Source organism: Antedon mediterranea, chromosome 1 (genome assembly GCF_964355755.1).
Source record: "Antedon mediterranea chromosome 1, ecAntMedi1.1, whole genome shotgun sequence".
Lineage (NCBI taxonomy): Eukaryota > Metazoa > Echinodermata > Crinoidea > Comatulida > Antedonidae > Antedon > Antedon mediterranea.
Genome location: NC_092670.1, coordinates 462,508 through 484,881, shown reverse-complemented (window position 1 = coordinate 484,881; position 22,374 = coordinate 462,508). Strand labels below are relative to the sequence as shown.

The following is a 22,374-nucleotide window of genomic DNA, read 5'->3' as shown; positions in this document are numbered from 1 at the left end:
AGAATACAATTTAATTCTTTTTTTTTGACTTGGATGAAACTAAAAGTAATATACTCATTCAATTAAGTGCCAACATTGTTCCATTTGGCACTGTTGCGAAATTATTTGAGTTAGAAATTGCAAAATCAATTTTGAAACATTACATTAAAATATGGTAATAAAATAAATTTAATGTTCCTTCTTTTCTTCAAAATATAATTTAGTTAAAAAACAACTGTATCTAATGATCATTATATCTACCAAACTGAAAATGAAAATATTTGATGATCCCAGCCTGTTTAAATTCCCTAGTGCTCAAAATTGACAATTTAACAGAAATCATTTTATAATACAGTTGTAAGTTACCATTCAATTTGCAGTATTTTTACAACCATTTAGATCTAAAACAGAATACTGTAATATTTAGCAATGATGCTACACATAATCAAATCCAATTTTAACCTAAAAACATAAATTTAAATATTTACTCAAAAAATCAGGGGGTATATTTTCACATAATTGATTGATTTATTTCTCCCACAATCACCTTCCATCCAATTAGCCAATAGGAAACCCTGTTTGATCCACCACTGGTTGTTGTTACTATCCTTTTACTATCCTGTATGGTGATTGGTGCTTTTACATATTTTGCCATTACAGTATACCTTGGCAATGTCTGGTCGTTCTCGAAATCAAGATTCTGGTTGAGGGTGCCCTACCGACTGGCCGCCGCCGCTGCTGATCTGCAAACAAAAGTCGAAATTCTTGCCGCTCATTTCTGGACTGAATATTATGCTGTGGATTGGATTAAGCAATCTCTACTTTTGAACTTTGACATTTTCCACCAATTACTTAAAAAAAAAAATGAATTATGTAATAATTATAAATGCTAAATTTTATCAAATAAGATTTTTATGGATTAAATTTATTAATTGGTGGTATATAAACAATGTCATATATGTTAAAGAAGAATGTAATTATATTTTAAGGGGTGTTGTGTTTATTCTCTTATTGTAAAAATGCATCCTTGTATATATCTGTTGTGTGTCTTTCATTTGTTGTTGTAACTTCATCCACATATCATAGTATAGCACTATATTTCTGTATTGATGTGGGTATAGAATCTTTTCCCACTTTTATTAGGGGAGGAGGATACCTGCATCAAAACAGAATTAAACGTATATATAGCATGTACAGTATTGCATTCTTGTGTGACTATATACATTGTTGTACAGCTAATATCTGTATCATTTTATAATACACTATTGTAAATCTGTTATCGTAGCTTTCATAGAATAAGCAAGAATTATTATTGGTTCATGTTTATGATACCGTTGAAGGTACATTATAGAAATTACATTGTAATTCAGTTCCCAGGAAGCAATGAATAAATTCTGAAAAAGAGTTCTTTGTTAATTCTATTCTAAAATAGATATATTAAATCTGTTAAACATTAAGCTGCAAAAATTAATGAACGTTAAGTTGAACGATAAAAGATTTACATATGTATCAAGTTGTTGTTAAATAATTAAAACACACGTTATGTATTTGTTAAATATTTTTATACTATATGGTAATATATATTACTAATATTAACATAAAATCTTATTTAACTAGTAGAATATTTTATATTATAATGTTTTATTTAATTAACATAAAAAAGTTTAAACGAACTGAGCTATTTTCAAAATATGTACCTTTAAATATGATAGTTTTAGGCAATAGAAATCATCCGTCATTGTTAACATTTTCATTTCACTAATCAACTTGTGTGTTGTCTACATTGTTTACTTTTTTAGTACAATATTGCTGTAACTAGGCAATCCAGTGTGGAGTTAGGACGCCATAACCAATCCAGAGAATCTGTTAACAATCCATCATACATACAACACCTTGGCCAAGGCGATGGCGCCGTGCAGAGAGCACTAATATATTAATATATATACTTTAGATAAACTAGTATAGGCTATGTTTTTCACTTGTGGTTGAGAGCCACCACTCAATGGTATATGCTCCAACAACAAATAGATTGTTTCACTAAAAAGATTACATAATTCTAGAAAGTTTTTTAATATTGCTAAATAGATTAAATTATATTAAACTGTAAAATCAATTTGACACAATAAACTCTCTGTTTAATTATGCATAACCAATATTGTATGATCAAGCACTTAAGAACACACTAAGTTTACTTAAGTTCCTAACAATGTTGTGTCCAATAATTCCATTTTTTATTGTTACTTCATATTTTGTACTAACAATGGTTTTTTAAAGTGAAAGAGTGATTTGTTTAGTTTTAAATTTATATATAGGGACCAGATAACATAATTATATATAGTATGTATATGTATACATATGCATATGTATAGTATGGATTAAAATAATTTAGTATTTACTTTCATTTATTCATGTATTTTGTACATAGTTGCTCACTTGTTTATTGCATATTCGTGAATTTTTAATAAATTTTCTATTTACAATCTTTGATTTAACTAACTTCTAAAATCTAATTTTATGTGTTTTAAGTCATTAATATGAATTGTATATTTGACATCAAATTGTTTAAATTTATTTAAAATCACTTTTTGGGATTTTAACATAATAACATTGTTCTTACACATAAGTGCAGGGGTGACTGTAATTGAGTGTCACTCTGATAATGTTGTTAAAGGGTAATGTTGGCCTTCCATATCTTTTTGTGGGAGGTGAAGGGGGTGGGGTGAACACATTAATTGACCTCTCCTACCAACACTTCCTGTGCTTATGTAGAATTTATAAATAACAACTGTACAGAATATAGTACAGTATTTAATGTTTACATTAATTGTCATTGTATACCATGTCATCAACCCTAAAATTAGTTATTTTTATCCTTGAAATAATTGTACCTGGTAGTGTATGTTAGCAGTGATTAAACAAGACTGTTTCAACCTTTTAAGAGGCTTTTGGCAATCCAATTGCTTAAACAGAGATTGTTCCCTTTTCTTGCGAAATCTGCACAACTTTATCCCTTTATTTCTTGTGGCTACGTTTTGTCTCACTCTGGACCTCCACCAATCTTGGAGTTGCCCTTAGAAAGTTGAGTGTACCATTTAGGATAGGTAACCACCCATCACAATGACATATCTTAGAAAGTTGAGTCTGCCATTTAGGATAGGTAACCACCCATCACGATGACATATCTTAGAAAGTTGAGTGTACCATTTAGGATAGGTAACCACCCATCACAATGACATATCTTAGAAAGTTGAGTCTGCCATTTAGGATAGGTAACCACCCATCACGATGACATATCTTAGAAAGTTGTTTCTACAATTTACTGTGGTACTGTCCCGGGGTACTGTAACCAGCTGTAGGGATGCACCCTCATAAAGTAACTTCATATCCAAGTTTGTAATATTTTGCCATTGGCATTGTGTTTTAGACTACAGAGTGCTATAGCATGGTGCTTAAGACTACCAAGTACTATTAGCATGGTGCTTAAGACTACCAAGTACTATAGCATGGTGAAATAGCATGGTTCTAGACTACCAAGTGCTCTATCTATCTATCTTGGTCACTTTAGCCAGCTTCTCAGTTAATTTGACCAAGTGCGATCAAGGCTATAGTCATGTCAGATGTTCAAGTAATTTTTTGATCACCACAAATATGAAATTCTTTTTAAATTACTTTTCCGAAATGTTTTCTACATTTTTCTCTTCTTCAATTTGCTGTAGATTAGATTGAATATTTAGTCATAGCTTAATTCAGTGTTCAAAACATTGTCTCATTTGCATATGGTTTGTGATTGGCTGCCAAGCAGAATTTGTGTATTTGTATTTATTGTGAGCTCAAATGAAAGTTCTTAAAAGGAATTCTGTTTTGACAATTTGTTTTGTAATAAAAATATTTATAGAAGTCGACAACAAATGCTTTTTGCCAATTAGGTTTAAATATCAGTTAGTTGTGGCCGACATATGATTTTCCTCCCATGTTTATCAGAAGAAAGAGGATGTACTTTTGTCTTTCATTTTATCTTTTTTCCAAGGACCATTACTTAACATTAAATTTTCCATACTACAGAAATTATATAAGAAAGTAATAATAGTGTTTGCATGTAAATATAAAGTTATTTTATATCATCTATGCTGAATTACAAACAAATTTTAAATCTGTCTTGTTTTATACTATAACTATTAGGGATCTCTACTTTTATTTACATTGTATAAACATTGGTTAGGAGGTTATAATGTTATGGGTAGAGGGTGGGGTCAGGATTGGAATTTATATAAACTGGTTAATACATACTGTATATGTCATACAGATGGATATGCTGCTCCCAAAGCGTTTATATAGAGATATATAGAGAGTGGGATCATATCTCAATGGTCCTTAACTAACATACAACATTTGTTATGGTATACTTTTAAATAGTCTATTGAATGTCCTGTGCAGATTATGTAAATACAAAGTGCATTTGTTTTTAGTTTGGTAAAATAAATCATTCATAACTTGTAGTTTGGTAAATGGAATATTCCAAAATTTACTGTTAAAATGATGGAATAAAATTGCTAAAAGTATTGTTTTTGCGTTTCTGGTTTTTATTCGATGAAATGTAGGTCAATAGGTCATGCCTTGGGGAAAGGTTGTGTTGAGGAGTGTATTTGGGAATATAAAGCAGGGGAACTGAATGTTACTTGCTTGATACTTGTTTGATGTTAATGGGTCGGTTAAAAGGCTAAATTGCTATATGACCCTTTTTTCTTCTTTTACACTACTATAATTGTTGAATAGACAGGATCCGGGTACCATGTTATTTTAAATTTATCAATCTTTTACACTCCTAAGGGGGGGGGGGGGTCATTTCATGCAAGGTAATTTAATAGACTGCAAGATGTTTGCAGATAGAAAGCCCAACACTTTCTCTCTCTCTCCCATAGATCCTAGTCACTGTGGTCTTGTGTACGTTATTAAAACACTTTCAACAAACAGATAACCATGGCTCAAAGTCAGAGGACTGCAAATCTCACTTATTTTTTAGGTTGGTTGGTATCATCTAGGTCAACCGTTGGCTTCCTGTACGTCTCGTTATAAATATTAACTTCCAACAGGGTGAAGTCTGATTCTTCAGAGGTGGTAAGTGTCTTCCTTTTTCCAATTTTGACAGTAAATTACACAAACACTAGATAGAGGTATCCTAAATTAATGTTTAATGTTTAAATCCGATTCTTACATACAAATAATTGTTGGTTGTTTGGTTCTGTTCTATCCTGCAAACTACATTTGAAGGCTAAATTAGACGCTTCCATTCATACTGTATATTCAATTTACCTGTACTACATTATTATTTACCTGGACATACTTAATATAGCATTTATCAGTTTCACACACAATGCTTTCTTGTGACATCATTTCTAGTAACTTTGGGAGCTCACTCGCACACACACAACATCCACCCATTATTGAGAAAAAAATTAACAACCATACAGTGACGTCCACAAATAACACACTATATTGTAATTATATAAAGAGCAAAAGTGTGCTGAAAATATACAAATACATAATGATAAGAAAGTTTGATTTATAAAACAATACAGCAAACTTTTACAACTTGTTACGTTTAATTATAAGCCATGATCATACTTTAACCTTATGCTTAAAAGTTAATTATATCAATATTATTTTCATTTAAAGTAAACAAAATTAATTGGACTAAATATAAAATGTCAACATGTTTAAAAAAAATGTGCCCTGAACTTTCTTTCTCAATTCTACAGTAAAATAAACATTATTATACTTAAATATCTAAAACCTACAGTTATTTAGTGATACTTTTTAAAATATATATTCTAGTCGAGAATGACCTGTGAATGACCTGTGTGTAGTTTATTTTGTCCAATTCCAAACTATGTACTGTTTTATTATAATACTTCAGTACTAGGTTACTAAAATAGTATCGTATATCTTGTTTTTATCAGATGTTAGCTAGCTTCACGAGTCCAGACAGAGTGTTAGCTAGACTCACGAGTCCAGACAGAGTGTTAGCTAGACTCACGAGTCCAGAGTAGACACAACATAGTCTCCTACAGCAGCCTCATCCAAGTCTTTGTGAATTTCAATAAATTCAAGTTTCTGCAAAAAAAAGAATCATAATTGTCAATTTCTATTGTTATGGAATAATTGTGTACCCAGTCTAGCCCCCAATGTCAATGCACTTGACCTTATTGACCTAGCTGTGTAGAACCGTTAAAATGTACTTACTAACAAGCCATCATATCTTGGTCTTTCTTTGTGATTCTTTTTTAAACTGTAAAAAAAAACACATTTCTGTAAATCCTGACTTTATTATTAGAAATACTGAATCTGGATGACTTTTGCCAAAAAATAAGAAATACGTACCAAAGATCTACAAATTTGACAAAAGGCTCTGAAAAAGAGTCTTCTGGTAACTTTGGCGATGGCTCCTTGACAACTTGCTTTAATTGTGCAAATGGTGTACGCCATTTTGCATAAGGGAATACTCCTGTAGCCAACTCAATCTAAATCATAAATTAGAGTTTGTTTTATTGTTTTAACAAATATTGCATTTATGTTTAACATATAAAAGTAGCTAGAATGTAAGTTAGAGGTAGGTAGGCTCAGTAAAGTTGTAGATTTTTTACAGCCAAATTTACTGTGTGGAAGATTATTGGGATTGGCCTGTGTCCTGATAACCATAACTAGGCATACAATAAAAGTCTTAAGAATGACACTAAATTAGGTATTTGCTTAATTAGCTGTGAGCTAAATAGGAAGTCTTAACAACATGCTAAAGATAAATAATTACCATAGTGATGCCCAGACTCCAAATGTCTGATTTCACGTCGTATCCTTGGTCACTCATCATCTCTGGGTCGATACGCTCAGGCTAAAAGAATTACAGTACTTGTTATTTAATTCCTTACTTCATTTTCAGGTTGTTTGACAGGGCACAATATTTCCTGATATGTTTGCTTGAGGGAGTCCAAGAATGTCTGCCTTTGGAATATGTGTAAAATCTTTTTCTCTTTTGATGTAGTCATGCATACTAATTTGGATCATCCCGTGCCCCCACACCCCCCCCCCCCCACCCTCCTTGCTTTAATTTACTTTTTTACTATAATACTCCAACTAATGATTCAAAATTCTTTATTAATTACCATATGTAAATGAGAATGTCTATATAAGGATTTAACAAGGAAACCAACATTGATTATTTGTACTTACTGCCATATATGGTCTGCTTCCTGCATCTTTGGTCTTGGCAATAGAATCCACTAGCTTTCCACTAATACCAAAATCACACAATTTGATTTGGCCGGTACGATTTATAAGTATATTGGAGGGTTTTACGTCACGGTGGATAACATTTAATTGCGATTTAAGAAAATTAAGAGCACTGACCACCTGAAACATTTAAACAAAAAATGGAGAGGAATTAATTGACGATTGGTAGTTGTTATAGCGGAACCTACTAAAACACTGGTGTAAAATACTTACCACAAACGCCAACTTGCCTAGAATATTCTCTGGTATAAGTTTACCTTTCTCAACAACTACTTTATTAAATTTATCTAGTGATTCATCCATTAACTCCATACATATCCAAACATCTCCCTGTAATAAAACCAAACCAGGGCTATTAGTGCACTCAACTTCAATTTATCAAATGCAGGTTGTGTGGGGCAATATTTTCTACCTGGATTTTGAGACTTAAAGCATTTAATGCTTCTGTGCTCCTCTTGACCAAAATATATTCTTCTGATTCATGTTTTAACGGGTACGTAGTTAGACAAGTGCTTTTTTAGTGCGGATTTAAATTGGTTTCGATTTTGAGATTAAATTTTTTGGCCAAGAGCATAGTTCTCATAGAGAACATATTTTAAATGTTTAATTACAAACAAAATGTTACCTCTTGAAATAGTGATCCGAAGAATTGTACAGTGTACATACAGTCAGCTGTACGCATTGTGACATCAAGATCCATCAGCAACCGCTTGTCTTCGTCAGAGCTGACTTGTGCACGTATACGCTACAAAAATTATTATTTAAAACTATCAATTTAACTACAAATCTTGTAAGACATACTACTTACTACTTGGTGGGTTATCCTTTATCTAAATTATCTACATCTTGTGATCTGTTGATTGATACATCTTGTAAGACATACTACTTACTACTTGGTGGGTTATCCTTTATCTAGATTATCTACATCTTGTGATCTGTTGATTGATACATCTTGTAAGACATACTACTTACTACTTGGTGGGTTATCCTTTATCTAGATTATCTACATCTTGTGATCTGTTGATTGATACATCTTGTAAGACATACTACTTACTACTTGGTGGGTTATCCTTTATCTAGATTATCTACATCTTGTAAGACATACTACTTACTACTTGGTGGGTTATCCTTTATCTAGATTATCTACATCTTGTAAGACATACTACATCTAGATTTTAAAAATCATTTCAAATGTACATAACCAAATGCTTGGATTGGCTTACAACAGTGAGGATTTGAACCATAACCTAGTACTCACCTTCACCGCCATATTTTTACCAGTTTCCTGATGTTGCATCTCGTCTACTATGCCGTAATTACCAGCTCCCAGGTTACGGATGAACTGAAGGTCATTGCCCTTAATTTGGTATTCTGTGCCGTTGATAGTTATACTGGATTTGACTGTTTCGCTTACATTGTGTCTGCAAACAAACAAATCAGGTCACCAGGTGGTGTGACTACACTACGTCTCTTAATTTATATAACATTGCCTCAGTTGTAGCAGAGTTAGCCTTTAAATTTAAACATCCTAGTATGTCATATTGTTTTGGTCTTTTGAAGAGCTTTTCTCAAGGTATAGCACACCCACTAAAGTCAGCCCAATTTTGTGTTCTAGGGGTGGGATTATACCAGAGGGTAATTAAAAATTATTGAGTTTTAATTTTAAAAATCAAACATTGAGTGTTTTATGTACTTGACAATTAATTCCATTAAGGTTCAATATTCTTAAGTATTTTGTACACAGCACTTACTTCGGGGCTACTGGATCTGGTTCTATGTTGAACTTAAATTTTGTTTTTGTTTTTGCTAGAAAAGAAAAGATGTAATCATAACTACTGGGATTAATATTATTCAACATGGTTAAATTAGTACATTTAGCATAAAATATTTTGACAGGAACATTGTAATTGGCACGAAACCAAATAGAAAATTTATCTTATTCTTGCACCATCAAAATAAGAACCACATCTTGGATATCATGGATCACACCCTGTATAGTAAGGACCACACCCTGTATAGTAAGGAAAACTGTACAACCATTTACACCAAACCTCAATTCAAATTGTTTACTAGAAGAAAGCCAATGGAAAGGGACAAACAGGATGTGATTCATGTTGATGTTGAAGGAGGGAAAAAACAAAATTAAAATGTGGTTATTTTGGAATTTCCAATCAATATATTTGTGTATATTTATAGATATTTATTTGGTACTTTTTAAAACCAAAAGTCAAAGATTCACTCTTATTCTTATTCTTTATTGTGTTTTCACAAACAGGTATAAAAACAAAATTGGTTGCTGGTTATAAAACACAATAACCCTAAAAAAAAAGTAGGAATATATAAATATAGATAGGTAGAAAAGTTACGATATATAAAAAACAACATAGAACAATATAAATATAACAAAAAAACATTCATCTCATATGTCTCACTCACGTCCTTTTTTGGTTGCCATGATTTAAAACAATTCTTTCAAACTTAAAATAATCCGAATTTACTGGTTCTAATATATACTTCTGTGAAAATCTGAAAAATTCAAATGAATCACACAAAATGAGTAATAAATGATTACTGGTTGGATAAACAATATAATATTGTGACAGTTCAATAACTGAATTTACGAATTACCACAAACCATAGATTAGTAAGGAAGATGACAGTGGCCCAGTGTTGATTCAATGAAATAATACATTAATTCTTAATTTACAAAAGCACAGTGAAATCATAGAAAACTATAATTAATATTACATGAATGAACAGTACGGTTGTTGACTGTGTCCCAAATAGTTTAGCAGGTTTATTTATTTGAAATTAGTAGGCCCGGGCTAAAAATACTACGTACTTACAATAGGTCGTCTACGTCTTATCATAAGTAAACATAGGCCTAGGCTAGCCTATACAACATATCTAGTAGGCTACGTATATGTGCACCCATCCATCTCTGGGTGGGGTGGGAGGCACGGAGACAATAAAAGGGCTACTATAGAATTAACTGGAGAGAACGAGTTGAGTCCTGCCGATGATCCAGAGGAGAGGGCGGGTTCGTTTGGCCTAGCAAATGCACCATTAAATGAAATGTAAAATAATGATCTAATGTCGAAATCATACTCACCAAGCATTGCAGATTCTTTAACAATGTACGAGTAACAAATTAGTCATTCGGAAAAATATAAATTCATTCATTGAAAAATAAGGAGGAGATGACTCACAGAGCAAACATCATACTCGCTCGAGTTCTCACAGACAAACAACAGGAAGTGATAAATACTGCCCTCATCTAAATAATACATTGGACTTTTTTGTTTTCTTATCTATTCCATCATTTTTTTATAATTAATTAATATAATTGATAATCATCAATCACTTAAAATTGACTTATTTTATGTCTAAAATATACTATATTTTAAGTGTACAGCACACTAAAGGATTTAAAGGATGTATCCATCCTGTAATTGGCAAGTTAGTATGCGTATGAAAAAAAAAAATTTCTTTTTTTAATTGTGCCTTGAATTGCTCTGAGGCCCTGTGTCAATTCAATTCAAATTTTATTTCAGACAATAAATACAAATAATAAAAATGAAAAGAAATAAAAAGCATTGTGTAACAACAATCATAAAAAAAATCATGGTGAGAGGACCAATTAGTTATCTATTAGCTAATTATAGTGATCACGTCCTACTAACAATGGTACTAAAAACAATTGGCGGTATAAGTTTCCACTATTTAGTAAATTTAGACTAGCATATATATTTCAACAAAAACCACTATTATAATATACAAACACTACTTCAAGAATTTATTAAATTAATTAAGTGACCGAGCTTGATCATGATGGATGATGATGACAATGAATTAACTTTTTAAAAAGAGCGTTTATAATACTAAATTTAATTACAAAAAAAACAGTTTAATGATTGGTTGCCGAAACTTCTGTCCTTTTTTTCATTAAATTATATAGCTATTTATTATACTAATATCATTAGCGTCTTTCCGTACTAATTAAAACAGTTTCACTGAGGTAGTAATTATTTATTTTATAGCTCAACTCAAATTGTCAGTACGCCCTCATTATTTGCCGCACTTTTGCGCTGCAGCAGACAACGCATGTACTAAAGAAAAGAATGCTTGCGGTCTATCACGATTGTATTATCATAAAACTCATTAGTTTTTACTTTGCTCAATCCACCGTATGATTTTCTCTCTCTCTCGGATTTCTGAGTAGCATACGGCATGCTGCCTGTTTAAGGCGTATTTTAAATCAATATTTTTGTGGTAAATACATTAAAATGAGTATTAGTTTTGTGCCACCCACAATCCAAGAGAACCCAGATGGCTGGGGACCCTGTACTTTACCAGATCAGTTCAAAGATATTCCATATCAACCCTTTTCAAAAGGCGACCGTCTGGGAAAGGTAAGTTCTCCGCGCCGTGTGACCAGTGCTGACGTGCTGAGTGCCAGTGGAATACCGACCCGTGGCCGTGTGTGAATTTGTGATAGAAAATTGAATCTGGCTGTTTAGTTAGGCCTTGAAATTAAGATTAATTCTAGGCCGTTATTAATATTTTAATAATAATAATTTAATACTAAAATAGGCCTGCCTGACTACTAGTACTACTAGTAGGCCTAATTATTGCTAAAAATAAATAGCCTGACAAGAGTATATGCTATATTCTAGTAGTAGTAGTAGGGTATTATAGTAAACTAGGCTAGTAGCGTTTCCCCCTTACTTAGGCGCTATTGAAAATAATATAATTGTTTTTAGAGCAGGTTACAAATGCATATCTCTATCTAGCCTATTTCTAGATAGGCATATTTTGCAATATTCTATTTCTAAAAGTAAATTGATAGATTTAGATACATGAAATAATTTGATAATTAACATAAATTCATCTTAAATTTGTATTTGTTTTGCAGGTATCTGACTGGACTGGTGCCACATATACAGATAAGAGATATTTAGGTAATTTTATTAGCATTTTTGTTATGCCAGATTTATATTCCAACCAGCGCTGGAAAAGGATTAACATGTATACAAACAAAAAGGAAAGAAAGGCATTTTGACTGGGCCATGTATTAAAGAGGCTAAAATGTACATTATTATAATTCACGGATACTTTATTATAAATCTCATTCTCACTCAAAGAAATTGTCTGCTTGCCTATGCTATGGCCAAATTAAAGTTTTTATACCAACCATTTCTGTCATGTTTCAGGTCGCTACCAAACACAGTTTGGTTCAGGAACTCAGTACTCGTACTACCATGAGCAAGATGAGTCTAGTTTCCAGCTTGTTGACTCGTCCAAGATACAGAAACCTATCTATCTTAGGAACAGACTTAAGTTTAATCAGGTATTCAAACTTTATGAGAGTTTACTGAGCTGTAAAAACACAACTAAATATTTTCTTCTGCTCAGTCTCATTTAGCAGATTGTTTCTTATCTTTTTAAATATTTTTCAGCGTAACTTGAGGCGTGAAAGAGAACGCAGAGAACAGAAAGACACTAGCAATCCACAGTCTTTGACAAAAGCACAGAAAGAACGACAACGACAAATGCGACGTCTGCAGAAGCAATTTGGCAAATCAAGATGGAACCGTAATCGTTATGTAAGTTAATAATATATAAGTTTGTAATTTTTTTAACTGTACTTAGTATTTGCAGGGGAAAAAAAGATGTACAGGTAAATAATAACAATAAATAATTGTATTTTTATTTATTATTTAAGCAACAACAAAATCAAGTTAAGACCAGAGATGCTTCTGTGCAAGTTCGCAATGAATGGCAAGTTGTTGAAGAAATGGACTTCCCTCGCCTCAGTAAGCTTCGGCTTCCAGATGTTTCCAGTCCAAAAGACATGTAAGCAACTGCAGCAATAAACTATAGAATTAGAAGCAACCTAGGTAATACTGAAACAGTACATAATGTGATGATTACTTGTTATCCCTGTCTTAACAAAGAGATGTGGAAACTATACACCTGATTACTGTAATATGTTCTACTATTGAATTGAATTAAATGTTGTATAAATGCAGTATTTTCCAAATAATAATTCAAAGCACATTTTTTCAGCATTACTTGTGGCGAGGTGGAGCAGTATGATAAAGCATACGATCGTATCACAACCAAGAATGAAAAGCGTTTAGCCAGGGTCAATCGGATCTTTCACAAGGTCACTACAACAGATGACCCTCTTATTAGAAAGGTATACTTTTATTTTTTTCATACAAAAATAATTTAAATTCTATTTTTACTAACTAACTGAAGCAGTACATAATGTGATGATTACTTGTTATCCCTGTCTTAACAAAGAGATGTGGAAACTATACACCTGATTACTGTACTATGTTAATTTATGCTTTGAATATGCTAATTTCTACTTTGAATATGTTGATTTCTACTTTGAATATGTTAATTTACATTATATGAGTTTTCTTCAACGTTTGTCATGTTTGTTTTTAGCTTGTACCACAAGGAAATGTTTTTGCAACCGACATCATCTTGGCTACCATGATGTGTAGTACCAGATCCAACTACTCATGGGATATTGTTGTACAAGTAAGTAAAACAAAAATAACCAAATGCCTTTTACTTTCTTACTACAAAAATCTATTTTATGAATCATTGTGGCGCTGTTGACATATAATTGGAAAATATTGACTTAGGTTCATTAAGACTTCTTAAAGGCTATTTCACATTATTTTTGATATACTGGTAGAGGTTTTCCATTTTCTAATGTAATAGAGACAAAAAAACATAAATATTGTAAATGTAACAGTAGATTACATGATGAGTATTGTTATCCCTGTCTGAAAACAAAAAAACTGTAGACAGTAACATTCTGAAACTACTCTGTACCTCAACTCCATTATACCTAAAGCACAGTGTTTTACACTATTACTAAAGAATAGTGTTTAAGTTCTTGAGACCAACCGCACTATTACTGAAACACTTTTTTTGTTTTATTTTTATAGCGTGTTGGTGACAAACTTTTCTTTGACAAGAGAGACAATTCAGAATTTGGTAAGAACATAATTTTGTTTAATATAAATAAGCCTACGGTATTAAAAATAAAATGTATGTAACTTCTTGGAAAGTTATTTAGTTATGTTACAATGGTAATCAGACTTGTTTTGTATTTTATGTAGACTTACTTACTGTGAATGAGACAGCATTGACACCACCACAAGAAGAGGGAGTTCACACAAATGCTCCACGCAACTTAGCGCTTGAAGCAACTTTTATAAATCATAACTTTTCTCAACAATGTTTAAAGGTAAACACTATATTCAATAATGTAATTAGTAATCACAGTTGTTAAGGTATAAGTATCAGAAATAACAATAGGAACAGTCAAACTAAGAATGAATCAAAACAACGTTTTACACCAGAAATGGAACCAAGTTCTAGGTGTGGTATGTAATACCAGACATATAGATACATGCTCATTGCACACCAGACAATTGTATACAATTTCTACTTGAATTGATCAAATCAAATCACCATGTTTTTTTTCCTAATGTAACAGTTAAGAGTATGATGATATTTGTTATCCCTGTCTGAAAACAAAGTTGTGGACAATAAATGCTGAATCTTGACTACTGTATTATATATTATAACAAAATAATTTTTTCCCCCTTTATATTTATTTAAGGCAAGCCACTGTAATTTGCATTATAATTATATAATAAAAGGAATCTGAATCATATCGGCCAACAGCACATTGATGCATACTAATGGTCTATTTTAGAGTGTTACTCATAAATTTGTCCTTTAAAAAAATTTTTTTTTATTGTTTTAGGGAACGGAAAAAAAATTCAAGTTCGATAAACCAAATCCATTCATCACCGATGACGATGAAGGAGAAGTAGCTTCTGTTGCCTACAGGTATGTTGTTGGGTTATAAGATAGTGTGTGTCTTTAACATAGAAAAAAACAAGATAAATTCTCATCTATGATGTTATTTGTTTTCAATTCTTATCTATGATGTTATTTGTTATCAATTCTTATCTATGATGTTATTTGTTATCAATTCTTATCTATGATGTTATTTGTTTTCAATTCTTATCTATGATGTTATTTGTTATCAATTCTTATCTATGATGTTATTTGTTATCAATTCTTATCTATGATGTTATTTGTTATCAATTCTTATCTATGATGTTATTTGTTATCAATTCTTATCTATGATGTTATTTGTTATCAATTCTTATCTATGATGTTATTTGTTATCAATTCTTATCTATGATGTTATTTGTTTTCAATTCTTATCTATGATGTTATTTGTCATCAATTCTTATCTATGATGTTATTTGTTATCAATTCTTATCTATGATGTTATTTGTTATCAATTCTTATCTATGATGTTATTTGTTATCCCTGTCTTAAATGATTATGTGGACACTAAATATCTGAGATAATAAAACTGAATGTTACACAATAAGCTAAATGTCCTTAGTTTATTCAATTAAACATTGTATTTTTTTAATTTGCTGTTCATGTCTTTTGAAAGTTTTTCTTTTATGTTCTCTTTAATAACTGCTATAAAATTCTGGTATTTTGTTTCTAGGTATCGTAAGTGGGAGCTAGGAGATGACATTGACCTCATAGTCAGGTGTGAACATGATGCCGTGCTGATTGGTTCGTCTGGGGAGACTAACTTTATCAATATCAAGACTCTTAATGAATGGGACACTAAGGTTAGAATTTTCTGCCACATTGTTTACACCGTTCTTCTTCCATTTAGGAGCAAACTTCATAGTTGAAGTCTACTATCACTGTCTATGTATAGTTGAAGTCTACTACTCCACTGGCTATCGCTGTCTATGTATAGTTGAAGTCTACTACTCCACTGGCTATCACTGTCTATGTATAGTTGAAGTCTACTACTCCACTGGCTATCGCTGTCTATGTATAGTTGAAGTCTACTACTCCACTGGCTCTCGCTGTCTATGTATAGTTGAAGTCTAATACTCCACTGGCTCTCACTGTCTATGTATAGTTTAAGTCTAATACTCCACTGGCTCTCACTGTCTATGTATAGTTGAAGTCTAATACTCCACTGGCTATCGCTGTCTATGTATAGTTTAAGTCTAATACTCCACTGGCTCTCGCTGTCTATGTATAGTTGAAGTCTACTACTCCACTGGCTATCGCTGTCTATGTATAGTTGAAGTCTAATACTCCACTGGCTCTCGCTGTCTATGTATAGTTGAAGTCTAATACTCCACTGGCTATCGCTGTCTATGTATAGTTGAAGTCTACTACTCCACTGGCTATCGCTGTCTATGTATAGTTGAAGTCTAATACTCCACTGGCTATCGCTGTCTATGTATAGTTGAAGTCTACTACTCCACTGGCTATCACTGTCTATGTATAGTTGAAGTCTACTACTCCACTGGCTATCGCTGTCTATGTATAGTTGAAGTCTACTACTCCACTGGCTCTCGCTGTCTATGTATAGTTGAAGTCTAATACTCCACTGGCTCTCACTGTCTATGTATAGTTTAAGTCTAATACTCCACTGGCTCTCACTGTCTATGTATAGTTGAAGTCTAATACTCCACTGGCTATCGCTGTCTATGTATAGTTTAAGTCTAATACTCCACTGGCTCTCGCTGTCTATGTATAGTTGAAGTCTACTACTCCACTGGCTATCGCTGTCTATGTATAGTTGAAGTCTAATACTCCACTGGCTCTCGCTGTCTATGTATAGTTGAAGTCTAATACTCCACTGGCTATCGCTGTCTATGTATAGTTGAAGTCTACTACTCCACTGGCTATCGCTGTCTATGTATAGTTGAAGTCTAATACTCCACTGGCTATCGCTGTCTATGTATAGTTGAAGTCTAATACTCCACTGGCTATCGCTGTCTATGTATAGTTGAAGTCTAATACTCCACTGGCTATCGCTGTCTATGTATAGTTGAAGTCTAATACTCCACTGGCTCTCGCTGTCTATGTATAGTTGAAGTCTAATACTCCACTGGCTCTCACTGTCTATGTATAGTTGAAGTCTAATACTCCACTGGCTATCGCTGTCTATGTATAGTTGAAGTCTAATACTCCACTGGCTATCGCTGTCTATGTATAGTTGAAGTCTAATACTCCACTGGCTCTCGCTGTCTATGTATAGTTGAAGTCTAATACTCCACTGGCTCTCACTGTCTATGTATAGTTGAAGTCTAATACTCCACTGGCTCTCGCTGTCTATGTATAGTTGAAGTCTAATACTCCACTGGCTCTCACTGTCTATGTATAGTTGAAGTCTAATACTCCACTGGCTATCGCTGTCTATGTATAGTTGAAGTCTAATACTCCACTGGCTATCGCTGTCTATGTATAGTTGAAGTCTAATACTCCACTGGCTATCGCTGTCTATGTATAGTTGAAGTCTAATACTCCACTGGCTATCGCTGTCTATGTATAGTTGAAGTCTAATACTCCACTGGCTATCGCTGTCTATGTATAGTTGAAGTCTACTACTCCACTGGCTATCACTGTCTATGTATAGTTGAAGTCTACTACTCCACTGGCTATCGCTGTCTATGTATAGTTGAAGTCTACTACTCCACTGGCTATCACTGTCTATGTATAGTTGAAGTCTACTACTCCACTGGCTATCGCTGTCTATGTATAGTTGAAGTCTACTACTCCACTGGCTATCACTGTCTATGTATAGTTGAAGTCTACTACTCCACTGGCTATCACTGTCTATGTATAGTTGAAGTCTACTACTCCACTGGCTATCGCTGTCTATGTATAGTTGAAGTCTACTACTCCACTGGCTATCACTGTCTATGTATAGTTGAAGTCTACTACTCCACTGGCTATCACTGTCTATGTATAGTTGAAGTCTACTACTCCACTGGCTATCGCTGTCTATGTATAGTTGAAGTCTACTACTCCACTGGCTCTCGCTGTCTATGTATAGTTGAAGTCTAATACTCCACTGGCTCTCACTGTCTATGTATAGTTTAAGTCTAATACTCCACTGGCTCTCACTGTCTATGTATAGTTGAAGTCTAATACTCCACTGGCTATCGCTGTCTATGTATAGTTTAAGTCTAATACTCCACTGGCTCTCGCTGTCTATGTATAGTTGAAGTCTACTACTCCACTGGCTATCGCTGTCTATGTATAGTTGAAGTCTAATACTCCACTGGCTCTCGCTGTCTATGTATAGTTGAAGTCTAATACTCCACTGGCTATCGCTGTCTATGTATAGTTGAAGTCTACTACTCCACTGGCTATCGCTGTCTATGTATAGTTGAAGTCTAATACTCCACTGGCTATCGCTGTCTATGTATAGTTGAAGTCTACTACTCCACTGGCTATCACTGTCTATGTATAGTTGAAGTCTACTACTCCACTGGCTATCGCTGTCTATGTATAGTTGAAGTCTACTACTCCACTGGCTCTCGCTGTCTATGTATAGTTGAAGTCTAATACTCCACTGGCTCTCACTGTCTATGTATAGTTTAAGTCTAATACTCCACTGGCTCTCACTGTCTATGTATAGTTGAAGTCTAATACTCCACTGGCTATCGCTGTCTATGTATAGTTTAAGTCTAATACTCCACTGGCTCTCGCTGTCTATGTATAGTTGAAGTCTACTACTCCACTGGCTATCGCTGTCTATGTATAGTTGAAGTCTAATACTCCACTGGCTCTCGCTGTCTATGTATAGTTGAAGTCTAATACTCCACTGGCTATCGCTGTCTATGTATAGTTGAAGTCTACTACTCCACTGGCTATCGCTGTCTATGTATAGTTGAAGTCTAATACTCCACTGGCTATCGCTGTCTATGTATAGTTGAAGTCTAATACTCCACTGGCTATCGCTGTCTATGTATAGTTGAAGTCTAATACTCCACTGGCTATCGCTGTCTATGTATAGTTGAAGTCTAATACTCCACTGGCTCTCGCTGTCTATGTATAGTTGAAGTCTAATACTCCACTGGCTCTCACTGTCTATGTATAGTTGAAGTCTAATACTCCACTGGCTATCGCTGTCTATGTATAGTTGAAGTCTAATACTCCACTGGCTATCGCTGTCTATGTATAGTTGAAGTCTAATACTCCACTGGCTCTCGCTGTCTATGTATAGTTGAAGTCTAATACTCCACTGGCTCTCACTGTCTATGTATAGTTGAAGTCTAATACTCCACTGGCTCTCGCTGTCTATGTATAGTTGAAGTCTAATACTCCACTGGCTCTCACTGTCTATGTATAGTTGAAGTCTAATACTCCACTGGCTATCGCTGTCTATGTATAGTTGAAGTCTAATACTCCACTGGCTATCGCTGTCTATGTATAGTTGAAGTCTAATACTCCACTGGCTATCGCTGTCTATGTATAGTTGAAGTCTAATACTCCACTGGCTATCGCTGTCTATGTATAGTTGAAGTCTAATACTCCACTGGCTCTCGCTGTCTATGTATAGTTGAAGTCTACTACTCCACTGGCTATCGCTGTCTATGTATAGTTTAAGTCTAATACTCCACTGGCTATCGCTGTCTATGTATAGTTGAAGTCTAATACTCCACTGGCTCTCGCTCTCTATGTATAGTTGAAGTCTACTACTACACTGGCTATCGCTGTCTATGTATAGTTTAAGGCCCTGTTCAGACCCATGGCGTTAGACCGTTTTAGCGTACGACGCTAAAAGAATGTGTGTCTGAACAGTTGGGGATTAGCGTACAACGCGTTGTACAACGGTTGTAGCGTTGTAGTGGAAAACGGTTGATAGTACCGTTTTAGCGTACGATGCTACTGTAAGTCAACGTTGTATCCAATCAGAACGTTTCCTGTTATGACGCGAAACAAGGTTTGACCTAGGCTGACATCTTGTATCGTCAATGTGTGAGATGGATTTCAATAACAAAAAGGCCAGAATAAATAAGGCCTAACTACACTACAAATACAACTGTTACAAAGGCTACAAACTATTATCAACTGATTACCATTATATTTTCTAACAAATGACATAAATACATGCACCTTGTATTTAAACATAGGGACTACGATCCCATCCGCTTTTAGGCCTAGCTAGGCCTAGAGCCATTCACGCATTTCATTCAAGCTAAAAACTAGCCTGGGACATCAAGTCACTCATTCATACAAGGCAGACTAGACTGGACAAGTTTAATGCTGAAAACCCCCTAACTCCTAAAAAAATCAGTAAACAAACAAGGGGAGCTGTTTCCCTTTTATTAACAAGTTAAGGGTTATTTTCAACCGACTGGACCAAAGAATATATAATCTTTGACTGGACTGGATAGACTAATCACAATCATTTTTTTCTTCATCATTACGAGGCCTGCTTTATTTTCGTAACACAAGAGCCTGGGGAAAATGTTTTTTACTACAAAATAAAAACAATAGAAACAGAAATTTGGCTTTACTATATTTTTCTTAAATAAATGCTGAGGTATGTTTTATTTACGGCAAATTTTGTCATAATTGTAGGGCTGAGATCTAGGCCTGTATACAGTGGAAATAATGATGAAAACACGTGGGTAAGAGCACATGAATATGCAACTAGAAACAACTTGGATGACGTACTTCCGTTGTAACGATAATCGTACGCTATGGGTCTGAACACCTCGTTTTTTTCTCTGCGGTTTGTAACGTGACCTTGATAGTAACGTTGTACGCTAAAACGGTCTAACGCCATGGGTCTGAACAGGGCCTGAGTCTACTACTCCACTGGCTATCACTGTCTATGTAACTGTGTAACAGTGTTCATGTAACTGCTGATTTAAACTTAAACAATTGATTGCGTTCTTGTTACCAGGCAACAGCTGCAGCTGAGTGGCGTCAGAAACTAGATAGTCAGCGAGGTGCAGTGCTAGCTACTGAAGTAAAGAACAACAGCTTTAAGCTGGCCAAGTGGACAATGTGTGCTCTTATGGCTGGCTCTGACTATATCAAATTTGGGTAAGTATGGTGCAGTATTTGGTATTCTGGGTATAAAAAAAAACAGAAATGAAGCAGCATTTGAAGATGTTGATGGCTTCTGTGTCAAATCAATAAATTGTTATCAATGATGTTATTTGTTATCCCTGTCTTAAAGTTAATATGTGGATACTATTATATCTGAGATAAATATTTATTACTTTCTAAACATCATTATGTTGCAACTGATCTGGTAGTCATTAAAATATGTGGGTGGAAAAAATAAACACATACTGTACATAAGTACCATTGCAGTATCGTGCATAAACACTTAATAATGCTGTCATATTTGTTACCTGTGAAGGTATGTTTCACGTGTCAATCCCAAGGATTCGTCTCAGCATGTCATCCTAGGCTCACAGCAGTTCAAACCAAGTGAGTTAGCAGCACAGATCAACTTAAACATGGACAACGCTTGGGGGATATTGAGGTGTATTATAGATCTCTGTTTTAAGCTGGATGAAGGCAAATATCTCATTCTTAAAGATCCTAATAAGGTTAGTCAAAAATTACAACCATCATTATTGGGTTGTCTTTGGTTAGCTTATTTCCTGCTCCTCAGAGTCTAGATAATAATCAACAAACACTCAAAGCACTCTGATCTTTACAAAATAACGCTATATAAATGTCGCATTATTATTATCATTATAGTGGATAGATAGATAGTTTTCAAAGTTGTATTCCAATGACATTCGTTGACAACATTTTGTTCTTTTTCAGCCAATGATTCGAATCTACAACATCCCAGACAGTACATTCAGTTCTGATGAAGAAGACGAGGATGGTGATGACGAAAATGAGGATGATGGCGATGATGAATAATCACTAATATTTCTATTTGTCACATATCCCAACAATTCCACTCTTAATTAATTGAAGTATACTTTATTTAAACTCTGTCTACACTATTAAACTATTTTGACAAAAAAATGTGTGCTCAAATATGGTAGCGATATCATCACCATGTCCATATATGGGCACATCACATTCTTTTTGTCACATAATCTTTGATAGTGTGGACAGATAGATAGAGCTATACTGCGTTGTCATTTTTATTTTAATGCAGTATAACAATAATACTCGCAGGCTTTGTTTGAAGCACTGACAGATTATTTACAGATTATTTTAATGTCTTCTTTTAAATCATATTATTTA

General features: G+C 33.8%; 3 protein-coding genes and 2 non-coding genes across 11 annotated transcripts in view; 4 read left to right on the top strand and 1 right to left on the bottom strand.

The window, feature by feature from the left end:
• The window catches only part of LOC140051732 (protein tweety homolog 1-A-like), a 33,408-nt gene extending 28,280 nt beyond the window's left edge, over window positions 1-5,128 (top strand). For 2 of the 5 annotated variants that reach the window (XM_072097045.1, XM_072097050.1), the window contains one exon: window positions 640-1,904. In XM_072097045.1, coding sequence (XP_071953146.1) covers window positions 640-687 — 48 coding nt within the window. In that variant the 3' untranslated portion in view covers window positions 688-1,904. Of the gene's footprint in view, window positions 1-639; window positions 4,541-4,898 lie in introns of those variants that run through there. The other 3 variants (XM_072097038.1, XM_072097030.1, XM_072097056.1) reach the window with 3 other exon arrangements.
• A 17-nt stretch (window positions 5,129-5,145) lies between these two features.
• Window positions 5,146-10,504, bottom strand: LOC140051759 (dual specificity mitogen-activated protein kinase kinase 6-like). 3 transcript variants are annotated; one of them, XM_072097087.1, is made up of 12 exons: window positions 10,376-10,504; window positions 9,700-9,789; window positions 9,015-9,069; window positions 8,522-8,684; window positions 7,889-8,008; window positions 7,477-7,593; window positions 7,204-7,383; window positions 6,785-6,865; window positions 6,358-6,497; window positions 6,220-6,265; window positions 6,023-6,090; window positions 5,146-5,992 (listed from the first exon to the last, which is right to left on the bottom strand). In XM_072097087.1, exons 2-12 carry the CDS (start codon window positions 9,716-9,718, stop codon window positions 5,980-5,982), a joined length of 1,002 nt encoding a protein of 333 aa, XP_071953188.1. In that variant the 5' UTR covers window positions 9,719-9,789; window positions 10,376-10,504; the 3' UTR covers window positions 5,146-5,979. The 3 variants fall into 3 exon arrangements, with proteins under 3 accessions (XP_071953188.1, XP_071953169.1, XP_071953179.1); XM_072097068.1 differs by having other exon boundaries at window positions 5,146-6,090; XM_072097078.1 differs by lacking the exon at window positions 10,376-10,504 and adding an exon at window positions 10,110-10,300 and having other exon boundaries at window positions 5,146-6,090.
• A 972-nt stretch (window positions 10,505-11,476) lies between these two features.
• On the top strand, window positions 11,477-22,351 carry LOC140051693 (eukaryotic translation initiation factor 3 subunit D-like). Its single transcript, XM_072096989.1, has 14 exons — window positions 11,477-11,675; window positions 12,179-12,224; window positions 12,477-12,613; window positions 12,723-12,869; window positions 12,989-13,119; window positions 13,333-13,465; window positions 13,723-13,818; window positions 14,235-14,283; window positions 14,409-14,536; window positions 15,062-15,147; window positions 15,830-15,959; window positions 21,059-21,201; window positions 21,524-21,716; window positions 21,940-22,351. Exons 1-14 carry the CDS (start codon window positions 11,550-11,552, stop codon window positions 22,039-22,041), a joined length of 1,647 nt encoding a protein of 548 aa, XP_071953090.1. The 5' UTR covers window positions 11,477-11,549; the 3' UTR covers window positions 22,042-22,351.
• LOC140063708 (small nucleolar RNA R38) lies at window positions 14,789-14,858 on the top strand. Its single transcript, XR_011847658.1, has one exon. It is a non-coding gene; the product is annotated as a small nucleolar RNA R38 (small nucleolar RNA).
• On the top strand, window positions 21,300-21,371 carry LOC140063707 (small nucleolar RNA R38). Its single transcript, XR_011847657.1, has one exon. It is a non-coding gene; the product is annotated as a small nucleolar RNA R38 (small nucleolar RNA).
• Window positions 22,352-22,374: the final 23 nt, after the last annotated feature.

Bases quoted from the DNA above. Each gene is read 5' to 3' on its own strand.
- LOC140051759 (XM_072097068.1), bottom strand. The intron at 7,594-7,888 runs GTAACATTTTGT...GTTTTATTACAG, and splicing joins TCGGATCACTATTTCAAGAG to GGAGATGTTTGGATATGTAT. The intron at 6,866-7,203 runs GTAAGTACAAAT...TAATTCTTTTAG, and splicing joins GAAGCAGACCATATATGGCA to CCTGAGCGTATCGACCCAGA.
- LOC140051693 (XM_072096989.1), top strand. From the start codon at position 11,550: ATGAGTATTAGTTTTGTGCCACCCACAATCCAAGAGAACCCAGATGGC. The intron at 12,225-12,476 runs GTAATTTTATTA...GTCATGTTTCAG, and splicing joins TACAGATAAGAGATATTTAG to GTCGCTACCAAACACAGTTT. The intron at 13,120-13,332 runs GTAAGCAACTGC...ACATTTTTTCAG, and splicing joins GTTTCCAGTCCAAAAGACAT to CATTACTTGTGGCGAGGTGG.